Source organism: Phyllostomus discolor, chromosome 15 (genome assembly GCF_004126475.2).
Source record: "Phyllostomus discolor isolate MPI-MPIP mPhyDis1 chromosome 15, mPhyDis1.pri.v3, whole genome shotgun sequence".
NCBI lineage: Eukaryota > Metazoa > Chordata > Mammalia > Chiroptera > Phyllostomidae > Phyllostomus > Phyllostomus discolor.
Genome location: NC_040917.2, coordinates 5398280 through 5412226, shown reverse-complemented (window position 1 = coordinate 5412226; position 13947 = coordinate 5398280). Strand labels below are relative to the sequence as shown.

General features: G+C 53.5%; 1 protein-coding gene across 1 annotated transcript in view; it reads right to left on the bottom strand.

Annotated features, from left to right (window-relative positions):
- NID1 (nidogen 1) overlaps positions 1-13657 on the bottom strand; it is a 70936-nt gene extending 57279 nt beyond the window's left edge. Inside the window, exon 1 of the mRNA XM_028531307.2 lies at positions 12948-13657. Coding sequence (XP_028387108.1) covers positions 12948-13172 — 225 coding nt within the window. The 5' untranslated portion in view covers positions 13173-13657. The remainder of the gene's footprint in view (positions 1-12947) is intronic.
- Between the last annotated feature and the right edge of the window lie 290 nt (positions 13658-13947).

The window sequence follows — 13947 nt, the reverse complement described above, 5'->3', positions numbered from 1 at the left end:
TTTTAGAGAGGGAAGGGAGGGAGAAAGAGAGAGAAACATCAATGTGCAGTTGCTGGGGGCCGTGGCCTGCAACCCAGGCATGTGCCCTGACTGGGAATCGAACCTGAGATGCTTTGATTTGCAGCCCGCGCTCAATCCACTGAGCTACGCCAGCCAGGGCTCAGTTTCTTTAATAAACACACTGTAAGAAAAGAACAGGTGAGGGGAACTGGCAAAGTGAGGAAGCCCCAAGAAGCACAGCTACCAGATGCAAGGCACGGCCTCAGTCTGGATCCTGATTTAAACCAATCACCTGAAAACCAAAATATCCAGAGGTTGGATGATATTAAGGAATTATTTATTATTATTTTTCGGTATGATTGTGACTTTGCAGTTTTGTTTTTAAACACAGTATTTTTTTAGAGATGTGCTCTGAAATATTTAGAATGAAACCAAATGTTTGGGATTTGCTTAAGAATAATGCAGTTTAGGTGAGGAGGAGATATTAGCAATAGGTGGATAGAAATGAATCAAGACAAGCTATAGCCTGGCCAGTGTGGCTCAGCTGGTTAGAGCATCATCCCATACACCAAAAGGTTGCAGGTTCGATTCCCAGTCAGGGCACCTATGGAAGGCAGCCAATCAATGTCTCTCTCCCTCTCTTTCTCCCTCCCTTACCCTCTCTAAAATAAAAAATAAAAAAAAATTTAAAAAGACAAGCCATAAATTGATTCTTATTGAAGCTGGTGACTCCCAGGAGTGTGTTCTAATATGTTCTCTATTTTTGCATATGTTTGAACTTTTTCATAATCAAATATTTTTATTAAAAAATGATAATGAACAGAACTGACCTAAAGTTTAGCAAAGAAAGGCAGCTTGCTTTTAAGCCCACGCCAATGTTCCATGGTCAGGAGGAGGGCCCATGGTTCCGTCTCAATTCCTCGCCTCCCCAGACGTGCCCACCATCTGATCACAGCCCCTCCCTCCCACCAGGGATTTTTGGAATGTTCAGTGCACTGGGTGCACTAGACTGTGATAATGAGCAGAAGGCGCAGGCGAAAGCAGATTCAGCAATTAATCAGAAGTCCCAGGGCCTCGAGGCCCGGGTGCGGTGCCGAGTCCAGAAAGAAGCGATGCTGAAACCTAAGGACTCCACAGCAGGCACCAGCATCGCCTTCCGGTCCCGCATTTGTGCTGCTCAGAACATGACCTGGGTTATGGGGCCAGATGTTAGTTTTGATATGAATGTTGATGGATACAGGCCGGAGTCGAAGTACGTGTGCTGGAAAGAACTTCTACATTGTTTACACTTGGGCTCGATCGGGCTGGCTGGCTCCCGTTACTGCAGAGCAGCGGGAGTGTGGATTCCGCTTGTCCCCAAAGCCTACCCTGCCCTGAAGCATCCAATTCTAGGAAAACCTTCACCAGCGCCTGAGGAAAACTAGGCGTCCTTGCAATGTCATCTGCTGAGACACTGCACACAGAGGCTGTCTCTGCTCTTCCTCCCTCCATGGTCTGCGTGTCCTGAACAGCCCTGACCCTTCAGCAGTCCCAGCGCAAACCTTCCTACCTCTGTAGAGACAGGACAGGGAAGGAGGAGAAGGTCCAGGTCAAAAAACAGAAGATCAGAACCGTGTGCTCACAGGCCTGGCTCTATGTACTCAGTGAGATTTCAGAGACAGAAATATCGAAGCCTCCAGCAGATGCAAGAACTTCCCAACATGCTGAACCACAGCTGCAAAGAGATTGGGTAAGACCTTGTTCCAGAGCCAGAGAATGGAATGTGAAAGGCCACAGAAACACAACTGGCCAAAGCGCAACCATGTGACTGAGCTGAGCTCAGCAACCGAGAGTAGCTGCACCCCTCTCCCTATCACCAGGGATGCCTGGAAACCTTCTGATGTGGAGCAACCAGACCTGCAGTAACCTCACTCAGAGCCGCCATCCCTTGAGTAGGCAGACCCGGTGCCCCCGAGCCAGGAACAACCAGGCCTGGAACCCTCGGTTCCTCAGTTATGCCGGGGAATCCCTGCAGCCCCGGATCCGAGTCCAGCAGAATCCTGTCAGTGATTTGGTGGCCACCGTGGAAACTGCTGGGGAAAGCTGTGAGGCAACACTGTGCAATACTGCAAACCCTACGCACTGCAGGGGCCGGCCAGCCTTGGGTTCAATTCCCAGATGACTCCAGGAACACACGGTGTGACATGGGTACACTGTCCACTCTCAGTGTGGGCAGTGTCTGTGTTACCTCTGCCAGGGTTTTCCTATGCACCTCTGCCTTCATGTGCTGCTTCTCATTGTGCATATTGCACCAACTTGGACAGGTTTGGGGTGGGGGGTGTGACTGAGGTCCAATCTGAGAGGTTTCTGTAGCCTCACAGCTATAGGCAAATGATGAGAGATGTCTCCGGCTACACATACTCAGATATGAGACTATTCTGGATAACTCTAGGATCTAGAACCTTAACCCCAAGAATAGAAATTCAGAGGACAAAGGTGTGTGATAAAGGATTATTCATGTTTCCGGGTTCAGGAGGCCTGTTGAAAACCTTGGTCCAGGTGACTGGTTGAGCTACAACATGCCTCACCGATTTCCTCTGCTTTTTCGCTGCGTTACTGCAACCTCTCATTTGTTTATGGCTCAAGTATTTGCCAAATATGTTTTGTATTTTGCTGTATCAGGAGAATAATACCCATTTGGCTGGTTGGTTTGGTTGGTTTGTATGTTTAAATACAAATAAATAAAATGTCTGTTTTACAGACATAAATAAATTGCGTACACTTCTGCAAACTCACCGTGGTGTTCCACCTACTAGCCCGCACGCTCTTGCTTGCATCTAGGGGCCCCTCTGCCTTAAAGACCCCTATACTCAGCTCGAGCCCCTGGCAACGTGCCCTTTCTGCTGTGACGCCTTTCGGATCTGCCCCAGCAGGGTCACCGCCAGCTCCTCTGTGCCTCTGCAGTGGCCTTGGGCCGGACTCCGAACCGACCGGACTTAACTACTGAGGGCACCAGCACATCCTCCCTGCAGGTCACACCCCAAGGAGCCCTGTGGGTTGAACGCCTTCCCAAGAGGCCTGTCGGTTACATTATTGCCTCTGGGTAGCTCAGACGAACCAAGTACTACCCAGCTGAGGTTCTCGTAAGTAATACGCCCGCTCTTTATGGAACAACAGCTGTGACCAGCACAGGAACCAAGGCAAATATTGCCCTGAAATCTCGCTTACAGTTCACACTGGGAAAAAGACATTCCTTAAGCAAAGCTGAACTTCAGCTCCGTGTGCTACTAACAACTTAATGCCCCTTAATACAGAGCACGTCCATCCCGCAGCCGAAAGCACCCCAGGGTGACATGCCAAGCATCCCATGACTAACAGCTGGAGCCACTTACGTGCAATTGTCCCGACCCGGCTCAGTTAACAAGAGGATGGACAGACCTATTGTTCTTAACGGGGGACTGTCCCCACTTAAGGAGCACTTTCTGGCTCATCCCTTTACAGCATGAACCACGGGAAAAAGTCCAAACGCAGCTACCCAATAAATTCAGATGGCATGTGGGCTTGCTCACATTAAATGCACACTGAAACGAGACGACAGCCCCGTTTTTGGTTTAAATGAGTCTGGCTGCGGTCCGCAGGGCAGAAAGCAGCCTGCAGCAGTGGCGGGAAAGCCTTCTCCCAAATAGATGTGGTCAGAGAGCGCAGGAGGTCGCCGCAAACGAGAAACAAATGGTCGTTTCAGAAAGGCAGAGGCCACACGGAGGAGACAATGAAATTGCATGAAGCTGCAAAAGCAAACTCCTCGGGGGGTGGGAGGAAGCAGCGACTTCAGGTAAAATAGTTTAGGGCGAAGTACTGGAAGGCAACAGACATGTACTAAGTGTTTGCTAAGTTGGAGGCCGTTTACTAAAACTTTGCATTTTTCAAAAAAATTCATACAACCATGCCTCTCTTCACATATCTGAAATAGATCAGGAAATAACAAGAGACTTGATTTATTTTAATGTCACATGACCAGCAAGTGACGGAACCAAGATCTGAACCCACATCTGCCCGAGTCCACAGGCTGTGTGTGCTACCTGTGTATTTGACGGCCTACTTTAGATATTGGAGCAAAGGTCCTGGAAGCCACAAAGATTCACGGGATGCGCCACAGTTATCAGAGACAGGACAGCTAGGAAGAGCTGGGGAACTAAAAGGGCCTAAGAAAAAAGACTTGCTAAAGGAGCCCTGGAAATCATCAATTTCATGATACACAACCAAGGGGGAGGCTGCCCAATTTCAGCCTAGAACCCCGAGGGGCCTGGGACTGACCCGTCACCGCTCACAGAGTGTTTTTGTCCAAGTTATCTCGTTAAACAAAGTAAAGCAAGCATTACTATTATCTCATTCTTCACTTGAGAAAAAGTGAGTTTCAGTTGGTAAGACTGGCCTAAGATCAACACTAGAAGAGCCAGAACAAAATTCTTGAGTACAAATTACAAATGTTTTTCATTAACCCCACAGAGCCAGAGAAATGGCTGGGGCTTGAATCAGGAATAGAAACAAAAGGGTTAGCAGATAAAAATAAGGGGCAACCTACGGGTAGTAGTTAAGAGCTGACTCAATGTTTGCAACTTAATCCAGTTACTATCCATCTGACGGAAGACTCCAGATCAGTTACCCCCATCTCTTCTGCAAAGAATGTCTAAGATTGCCTTCCAACATGTTTAAATGGTTGGGGGTCTTCGAATTTTAACTTCTGTCTGTCTGTCTGTCTGTCAGAGAAGAGGAGCGGCAGTGTCTGCCCTTCAGTACCCCAGAACGGGAAGTGACCGGGGCAGAGGACAGGGCTGGTCCAAAGCCCCCATGTCTGAGGGGAAACATGCTCCCCCTTAGCATCTGGGATGTAGGGGCCAGGTGCGTACCTGCATCCGCTGGAGCACCGGGACTCCCTTAATTCGGATTATACGAATTCCTTCATTTGAATACAATCCCTTAATGTGAAATCACAGGGACGTTACAGGGAAAAGATGACGCATCGATTGCCTTTCCAGAATGACCATACGTCCACATAACTGACCATGTGTCAGGCCGCAGTGGTGAGGGACAGCTCTTCCTCACAGATGTGTGCCAGCTAATAAATGTAAGAAGAGTGATGGAAACAAGCAGGGAACAAAACAAAGTAAAACACCACTTGGCAACCCTTGACTTAACATTGATTTGGGCAAAGATCATGAGTGGATGCCAGAGCACTGGATGAAAGGTTGATGGGGGAGGGGCAGCTGATGCACCCCCTCACCACCCCAAGTCTGCTCGCTGCTCACAGGGAGAAACATAAGTGGACAGATGTGACCCGGGGGTCTGTCATCTCTGCAATGCTGGCAGCTGGCAAAGCAATAGCCCAACATCGCTTGCCTCCTGATGTTATACAACATGACACGTATGGCTTCCTTCATGAAGTATTCCTGTTCCATAATGCTTAACCTACTCAAAATAAAAACACAAATAGTCCAATTGAAAAATGAACAAGGAGCCCCAGCTGGTGTGGCTCAGTGGATTGAGCACCCGCCAGCCTGCAAACCAAAGGATCGCTGGTTTGATTCCCAGTCAGGGCACATGCCTGGGTTTCGGGCCAGGTCCCCAGTAGGGGGGGGCTTACAAGAGGCAACAACACATGGATGTTTCTCTCCCTCTCTTTCTCCCTCCTTTCCCCTTTGTCTAAAAATAAACAAATAAATAATCTTTTAAAAAATGAACAAGGATATGAATAGAGATTTCTCCAAAGAAGATATTCACATGGCAATAAACACGTGAAAAGTTGTTCAACATCGTAAGTCACCAGGGAAATGCAAATCAAAACCACACTGAGCTGGCACTTCCCACCCACTAACATGGCTGGAACCAAGCCGTCCGATTGCAACAAGTGTGGGTGACAACGCAGACAAACTGGAAACCTCACGCATTGCTAGCGGGAATGTGAAATGGTGCAACTGCTTTGGAAAACAGTTGGATAGCTCCTCAAAAGTTAAACACAGAGTTACCATAAGACCCAGAAATTCCACCCCGGGGTGTACACACACACCCAAGAGAACTGAGAGCAGATATCCACACACAAACTTGTGCACAAACATTCACAGCGGCATCATCATAACAGTCGTTGGGGAGAAACAACCGGAGTTACAGGCGGTTCTAAGCATGGAGAGGTGAATGTTGTCGGCTGGCCCCGGTCAGTGAGGAAAGGACTGAGCTGGTCCCTGGAGGGTGGGGGAGGGCCTGAGAGAGAAGAGACGATCAAGTGGCGGAGCAGAAGAATGGGCAAAGGGCCAAAGGACGACCTAGTTCCTTTTTCCAGGAAGCGTTACGGCAAAACTGGAAACAAAGCTGGAAAAGCAGCGTGAGGCCCTGACTCCCTTCCTCTGAGGTGAGAATGGGGTGGGGGTGGGGGCACTAAAGGAACTGAACGCAGCTGGACAGTGTCACTGCCAACGTGACAGGAGAGGTAAGGGGCAGGCACCTGCCGTGGAGGTGAAATGAAGAACCAGTGGTTTTCCAAGGTGACCACTCCGTTACTCAACCTCATCTTTCTGGCCCGTCAGCAGCGTGGGTCTCGGTGGTCCCCTCTCTCCTCCTGGGTGCGCTGTCTCCACTTGGTTTCCAGGGCTCCTCGCTTGTCTCCTTATCTTATTTCCTTGTCTTCTTCTCTTATCTTCCATCCGTCTCCTGGGACCCCTGACCTGCTGGAGGCTCCCGTGGCCTGTTCTCTGTCTGCACCCACTCCGTGGTGGAGTGCATCTAGTTAGCTCTCCTGTTTTAAACGCTGCCTATGTGCCAGTGGTCCCAAATCGATATCCGAAGTCCAGGCTTCTCTCCAAACTCCAGGCTCACGTATCCGACTGCCTACTCCGTCCCAGGCTCTGGGGTCCAGCAGCACAGCACCTCCTAAAGTGCCGTGTCTGCTGCTCATTCTCCTGCTCCTCCCCACTAGAATGCAAACTCCTTGAGGACAGGGTCCTTTCTAGGTGCCGACGGGCGTGCCTGGCCCGCCCGTCACAGGCACCTGTTAAGTAGTTGTAGAGCAAATGAAGGAAGGGAGGACGGCGTGAGAACCCTCACGAGGCACCGTTACCAAGGAAAGGCGAGCGGCGGTGAGACCAGCCGAGGCTGGTGGGAGGCAAATGATTCCCAGTTGCCATGTGGAACCTGAAGTGGCAGGCGGACATTTGGGTAGGAACGTCTGGCACGGTTTTGAAAACCTGAGAGTGGCCCTGGCCAGAGACGCTGTCGTGCAAAAGGGCGGGTGAAGCCAGAGGTTGGCGAGATCTCCGAAGAAAGGAATAATTGGACAAGAGAAACACAAGCCACACCCTGTGGTTCCAGGGGCTTTCTCATGGGTCTGTGGACAGAGGACACACGAGCCGAGCGAAGGAAACATTTGCAGTGAGCACTGTGCACCGTGCACCGAGGGGAGCCCGGTGGCCTGGGCTCCTCACGGACTCAGAGCGCCCCCACATTCAGAGGGTTGATCCTCTCTCCCAAGACATTGGAATCCCCTGTTCCCTGGGGCTCCCTCTCAACTCAGACCCATCCCTGTGGGCAGGGACCCTGAGGTCACGGTCAGCTGCTGTGTTTCACAGAGTTCACAGCCACAGCACCGAGCACAGTACCCTGCACACCCAGGAGGCCCCTGGTAAACACTGGCGGAATGAATCCAGCTGGGAAGTGCGTGGTCTGCGTTGGCAGAGAAGGTGGGGCGAACGTGGGGAGAAAGTCAGCAGGTCTGGAAGGCTGAGTTAAATGTACCCAAAGAAGGAGAGGTTCCTGTATGTAAGTGGTTCAATGAAAACCTGTTTGGGAGGCAGGGGGATGAGTCAGGACGGAGCAATAAATTTATTTTTGCTACCAAGAATAAACTTTTATTACTTTTCCATAGCATGACGGATTTTATTTCCAAAACAAACCAAACTTACCAAATAACTAATTCACATCTTTCCATTTCTATGATAAAGACATCAATAATTCAGTATGCAATAAAATCATGTTCTAGAAATTCTTCTGTTCGTCTCACAGCCAATCAGAGCTACCGATCAGTACGAGAGAACCAGCGTTAACAAACTGAGGTGATGAAATTCTAGGCAAAGGAAGAAAACGTTTCATCTTTCTGTACAACCTCATGATGTTCCTGAAGAACTCTCCCCTGGGAGGTCAGCTCATCAGCCAGGGCAGCAGGTTCAGAGGAGGCCAGTGGCTCGGTGCGCTGGCTGGCTGGATTTATAGACGGGTCCACTCCGCGCTCCCGCCCAGGATGGGGACCAAAGATTGTTGTCCTCACTGCTGGGACCACCTTGACCCACCTTCCAAAACTAAGAGGTTAGTCCCTGGGGAGAGCCAGACCTACTGTGGGAAGCCTGCCGTGGCCCGAAGCGTGGCTCTTCGAGCACCCACCACGGAACGTCCCCTCCTCCCGCCTTTGCCCGCTCTCAGACTGAGCCCCGTGCGAGACCCGTGCGAGCAGCGGCTCTCTCACGTTTTGGTCTCAGGACTGCTTTACACTCTCTAGAATTATTAAAGACCCCCCCTCCAGAAGCTTGGGTTTATATAGTTCTGTATTTATCATGTCATGAGTTAAAACTGAGAAAAATTTAAATATTCATAATGGTTAAATAATGAACGCATTATATGTTAACATAAATAACATTTTTTAGGAAAATCAAACTCAAAAGCACTTAGAAAAGTGTCCTTATCTTGCGTTTCTGCCAGCTGATGGGCTGCGTGGTGGGAGGGAGACGGCTGGGCTCATGGGGTCTGCGTGTGACCTGCTGGGGAGGGAACCACAGGCCCCGTAGCCTCCGGGGGACTCCACTGCGTACAAATGAGAGCAGGGGAGTACGAAACGCAAATAATATCTTAGTATTATAAGGAAAAGTGTTTTGACCCTGCGAATTTCTTTTTTTTAAGATTTTATTTATTTATTTTTAGACAGAGGGGAGGGAAGGGAGAAAGAGAGGAAGAGAAACACTCATGTATGGCTGCCTCTCGCGCACTCCCCACCTGGGACCTGGCCCGCAACCCAGGCATGTGCCCTGACCGGGAATCCAACTGGCAACCCCCTGCTTTTTAGGCCGGCACTCAATCCACTGAGCCACACCAGCCAGGACACTGCGAATTTCTTGATCGGGTCTCCAGGACACCAGAGGTCCCCAGCCCACACTTTTTTGAGAACTGTCACGTTAGGTCATTACTCATGGGCGTGAACCCGTTCTCAGCTTCTTTCTCACTCCCGAGTGCCCCTTGCAACTGGCATCTCGGGGCTTCCCCTCTGCTCCCAGACAGACTGCTGGCTGCAGGGCATCCCTGGTCCTTTGTTGGCCCCAGTGCTGTCTCCTACCCCACCCCCCACCTCTGCCTCCTCCTCACATGGTATCAAGTGTGACTGGTCAGAAACCCTGTTGGTGTACATCTTCGATCACCTCTCAGGTTTGCTCTCTTCTCCCCTTGCCCACCTCCCCCTTCTATCAGCCCTCATCCCGCACGTCTGGATCAAACCAGCAACTTGCGGGACTGATTTTCCTCCCTGTCTGTTCGTCCAGGCCGTCTTGCAAAAACCACTGCCAGGCTTGCCTCACTGAAGGTAGGCTTGCCTTGTGAGCAGCTACAGACAGCTGCCCCCGCCAACTGCCAAGCTCCTGGCCGTCCTTCATGGCCCTCCACGGAGGGGACTCCATCCCTTGGCCCCACGGCTTCACCCCTCCCGGGATCCGCGCCCGCAGCCACTGACTGTGCAGCTCGGCCACGTGACCTCCTTTAATTCATGAGAGGTTAGGGGACATGACCCAGGCAGAGGCTCAGAAAAGCCCTTACGCACTTCTATTGACTCTCCGGGCGGCTGACAGCCCCCACAAAGAAGGACAGGCTTGGGCTGGCCCTTCGAAGCAGCGCTCTCTGGTAGGATGTGGAGTGGTGGTGGAAACCTTCCACAGCAGCATGTCCCAGGTGGTAACCACTAGCCACAGGAGGGTATCGAGCATCCCAAATGTGGCTAATGTGACTGAAGGGCTGAACGCTTATCATTTATTTAAATTATCCAACTGTAAATAGCTACATATAGCTAATGGATACTGTATCAGACAGAACAGCTATGGAGGATGAGACAGCCATGGAGGAAAACCAAACCACATCATCCCAACAGACCCTGCCAGAGCCACCCTAGGTCAGCTCACCCTGCTGCTCCAGACACTGGAGCAATAGGCTTCTCCTGCCTGTTTCTTCTGCAGCAAAACCTAACTGATACCTTCTCTCTCCTGACCCCACTCGCCTATCCAGAAACACACCTCCTATTCCAACAGGGACACCCAGCTCCAGCCAGATCCTATTCCTCACTCTCCCTGCACAAGCCGAGCTTGGTCCATCCCCACGGACTCACCCCTGCAGTCTCTCCCACCTGGAACAGCCTCTCCATCCCCTCTCCTCCCACTGAAATCGAACCTGTCTTTCAAGTCTTCAATGAAACCTTCTCTGTCAAGTCTTCCCTGACTGGCCCACAACAATCCCTGAGTCCATCTTCACATGTTTTGGGCTTGATGCTGGAGAGTTTTATGAGTCAGACACACACAGACTTGGGCTGTAATCCTAGTCTGGGCACTTGACTGGTGGTATGGCCTTGGGTAATTACTAATTGTTATTATTATTTCTTCATCTGAAAGAAGGGGGGGTTGTTTTGAAGTTTAAACAATATAAAACCAGCAAGTCCCTGACAGGGGGAGATATACTCATCCAACAGTTGTTTCCCTTCTCCATGGGTGTTCCTCTCCTTCCCCAGTCTAGCGTCCAGGAAGGCAGAGACCACGTGGTTCACGCTCACACTCCCTGTCCACCCAGTTTCCCCATCAGGGCCACACGAGGGTGTCTATCCGCTCAAAGAGCACCTACACGGCTACAGAGAGTGGTGGGTGCCGGCCTGGGTCCCCTCCCAGGAATGCAGCCTGCCTCCCCAGGGCGCACCTCCTTCCAGGGCAGCCCTTATCCTGCGGCTGATAACTGGAAGGGCCCAGAGGCCTGGCGCTCTTGGTCAGACTCCAGATGAGACAGCTTCTAAAGGCCCTCCCAGCTTCAGAGCAGCCAGGGGGCCGGCTGCGACCTTTGCTGGGACTGTGCTGCCGCTGAGCGTCCCCTCTGCGCCACCCTTCTTCAGTCTCCTCCCTGCCACGGGGGTGGCTCTGAGGTGCTCCCCCCCCACCCCGTGAAATAACCAGGCTGCTAAGCTGCACCCCAGAGTCGGACCCCTGGGAATCCAACCTGTAGCACAGGCATAAGATCCATGGCGAGCGCTGGGATTTTTTCTCACCAGAATGCCACATAAACCCACGCAGACCCAAAAGGTGATGTTGGACAGGAATCAATTTTTAGCAATGTTTCCCAGGTCTTTAGAATGCAGCGTGGCTAGTCTGACACCGTAAGGAAAGGAGGGGCAGGAGGTCCCATATTTAGCACCAGGGTTCTTCACTTGGAGCCCAGGGACCCCCATGGGGGTTCATGACTACCATTCAGTGGGTCTGTTAACTTAGACAGAAAAAAGGAATTTCATTTCCTTTTTCAGTGACCCCTCACTGGTATCTAGCATTTCCTTCCACTGAGCACGCAGACAGCAATGCACAACAGTAGTGGCACTCGATGACCTCGCCGCTGGCAGTGACAGATACTCTCCGGTCGCTGCAGGGGTCTCCAAGGCTGTTTACAGACCTCCGACCCTGAAAGTTCAGTAATTACCTGACCCCCCGCTGCATCCATCGCTACATCTCGCTATTTGTTGTGGTTAAAAAGAACCGCATATATAACCTCACAAACATTTTGTTTCAATATTTTGATCGGTATTTCAATATGATTAATGTCTTTGGCTCTCCTGTGGATTTTTTTTTTTTTTTTTGCATTTAAAAACATTATTCTAAGAAGGGTCTCACAGGCTTCACCAGACCACGAGGAAGTGAGAGCAGTCAACCCTCTGGAGACCGTCCCTGAGCAGGGAGGTTTTCAGGTTCTCGTTCTGTTTAGGCAAAGCGACCCGGTCCCCGTGGGTGTGGCGGAAAGCGCAGTCCGCTCGGCGCACAGCCATTCCCGGGACGGGCAGAACCGACTCCAGCTGCGGCTGTGTGGTCCCCCTTCTGGATGCACACAGCTTTACATGAAATCCACAGGGGGCGCGGCAGCGGGCGGCAGCGCCACCGAAGGCCTTGACCCGCAACACGGTGCCCCCTGGCCAGTTCCGAGCGGGCTCCAGAGAGCCAGAGGTCACTTGGCTCCGCTCCTCAGCTGGGGCCTCCAAGCTGACCGTGCTCGGCTACACGAAATTGGATCACCGGGGAGGTCTGTTTCCCCAGCCCGAACTCGGACGGAACCAGCTCAACTAGAGAGCAGAATCGTTGCTGGGCACAGCCGGAGTTGGACACGCCAGCGTAGGGGCCTGTCCGCTCCTTTCCCGGCGCGGAGAACCTCGTTGGGAGGTCTCCTTCTGCCGCCGAGCCCCAGGCTCGGGCCATTGCTCCCACCCCCGAGCTTCCGCGCGCGCGCCTAGCCCCACCGGGCCGGAGTCCTGTCCCCAAAGCCTCGGGACAATGGCGAGACCGACTTCCCGGCCGCGCTGTCCCGCACAGCCGCCGGGGAGAACACTGGGACCGGGGGCCATAGGTCTGGGGTCCCGGAGGGAGTAGGGTGCACACGGGACCGCACGGACCGGACGAGGTCACCAGCCCCGGGAGCTCCTCGGCGACAGTGGCCGGGAAAAGGGGACGTCGGGGGGCCAAGAGTCAGGAGCGCATTGGGCTTGCTGAGCCAGCGCGCGCCCCGCGTTCAGCGACCAGCGGGTCGGTCCCCGCCCCCGACGCCCACGTCCGTCCGGCTCCGCTGGGGCCCCGGCCCCCGGCCTCCTCCCTCTCTTCCCCGCTCGGCCCCCGCTCCTCTGCTGGCTGCCCCCTCTCCGCCCGGAGCGCACTCACATAGACCGAATGGATGTCGGATTTGTCGAAGAGCCGCAGCGCCGTGCTCAGTTTCAGGGCGGGGGAGACGCGGTCGTCTCCGGGTTCCAGCTCCAGGTCCCCGTGCACCGGCCCATAGGGAAAGAGGTCCTGGCGGCGCAGGCAGCCCCCAGGCCCCGCCAGCAGCAGCTGCAGGAGCAGCGCCCACATCCACGAAGCCCGACCCCGGCAGACCGCGGCCCACATGGTCCCCGACTGCGGTCCCGCTAACCCGAGCGGCTCGGCGCGGGAGGCTGGAAGGCGGAGATGTAACCGGACGCCCCTTGGCAGCCCCTCCCCGGCGATGGGGGAGGAGAAGAGGGGCCGAGGGGAAGGCCCGCCCGTGCGCAGGGCGCGCCCAGTATCCGCGAGGGAGGGAGGGCGACACCGCGCCCCCGGCGCTGGCCCCCAGGGTGGTGGGCGCCGGTGGCCTCGAGTCCCGAAACCAGCCCAACTCCCACCGGATGACCCCTGCCTGCGGGGGCGGGAGGTGGGAACAGACCGCGGAGATCAGCACGGTGTCCCGAGTCTGGGCCGAGTCTTGGAGAGGAGGCGGCGGGGAAGCGCCCCGGGCGCAGTTGTGTCCCTGAAGGGTGGGCTGGGTGCCCACCCCAGGCGGCCTGGCGGTGTCGGGAGGTCAGACCCACACGGTCCGAATCTGACGCGAAGGGGCGTAGGTGCGGGGACTCTCGCGGAGGGCCCAGGCCGGGAGCACGTTCCTTTACTGTCCCTCCGTTCTCGCAGGGTTGTAGAGGAGGCGGGATCCTGGGATCCCCAAGGGGACGCTCCGCCAAAAATGGGGTCCCACCCTCTGGGACAGAGTCAGGAGTGTGTAACATAACTCGGTGTTAGGTGGGGTGCGGGGTCCCCACGTGCTAAAGGACCACCGGGCTGGAATAACTGGCCGGGGAGTGCTTCGTGCAGGATGTGGGAGCCCGGCCAGGCCTCAGCAAGAGGCTGGAGAAGAGACGTTCTGGAAAGC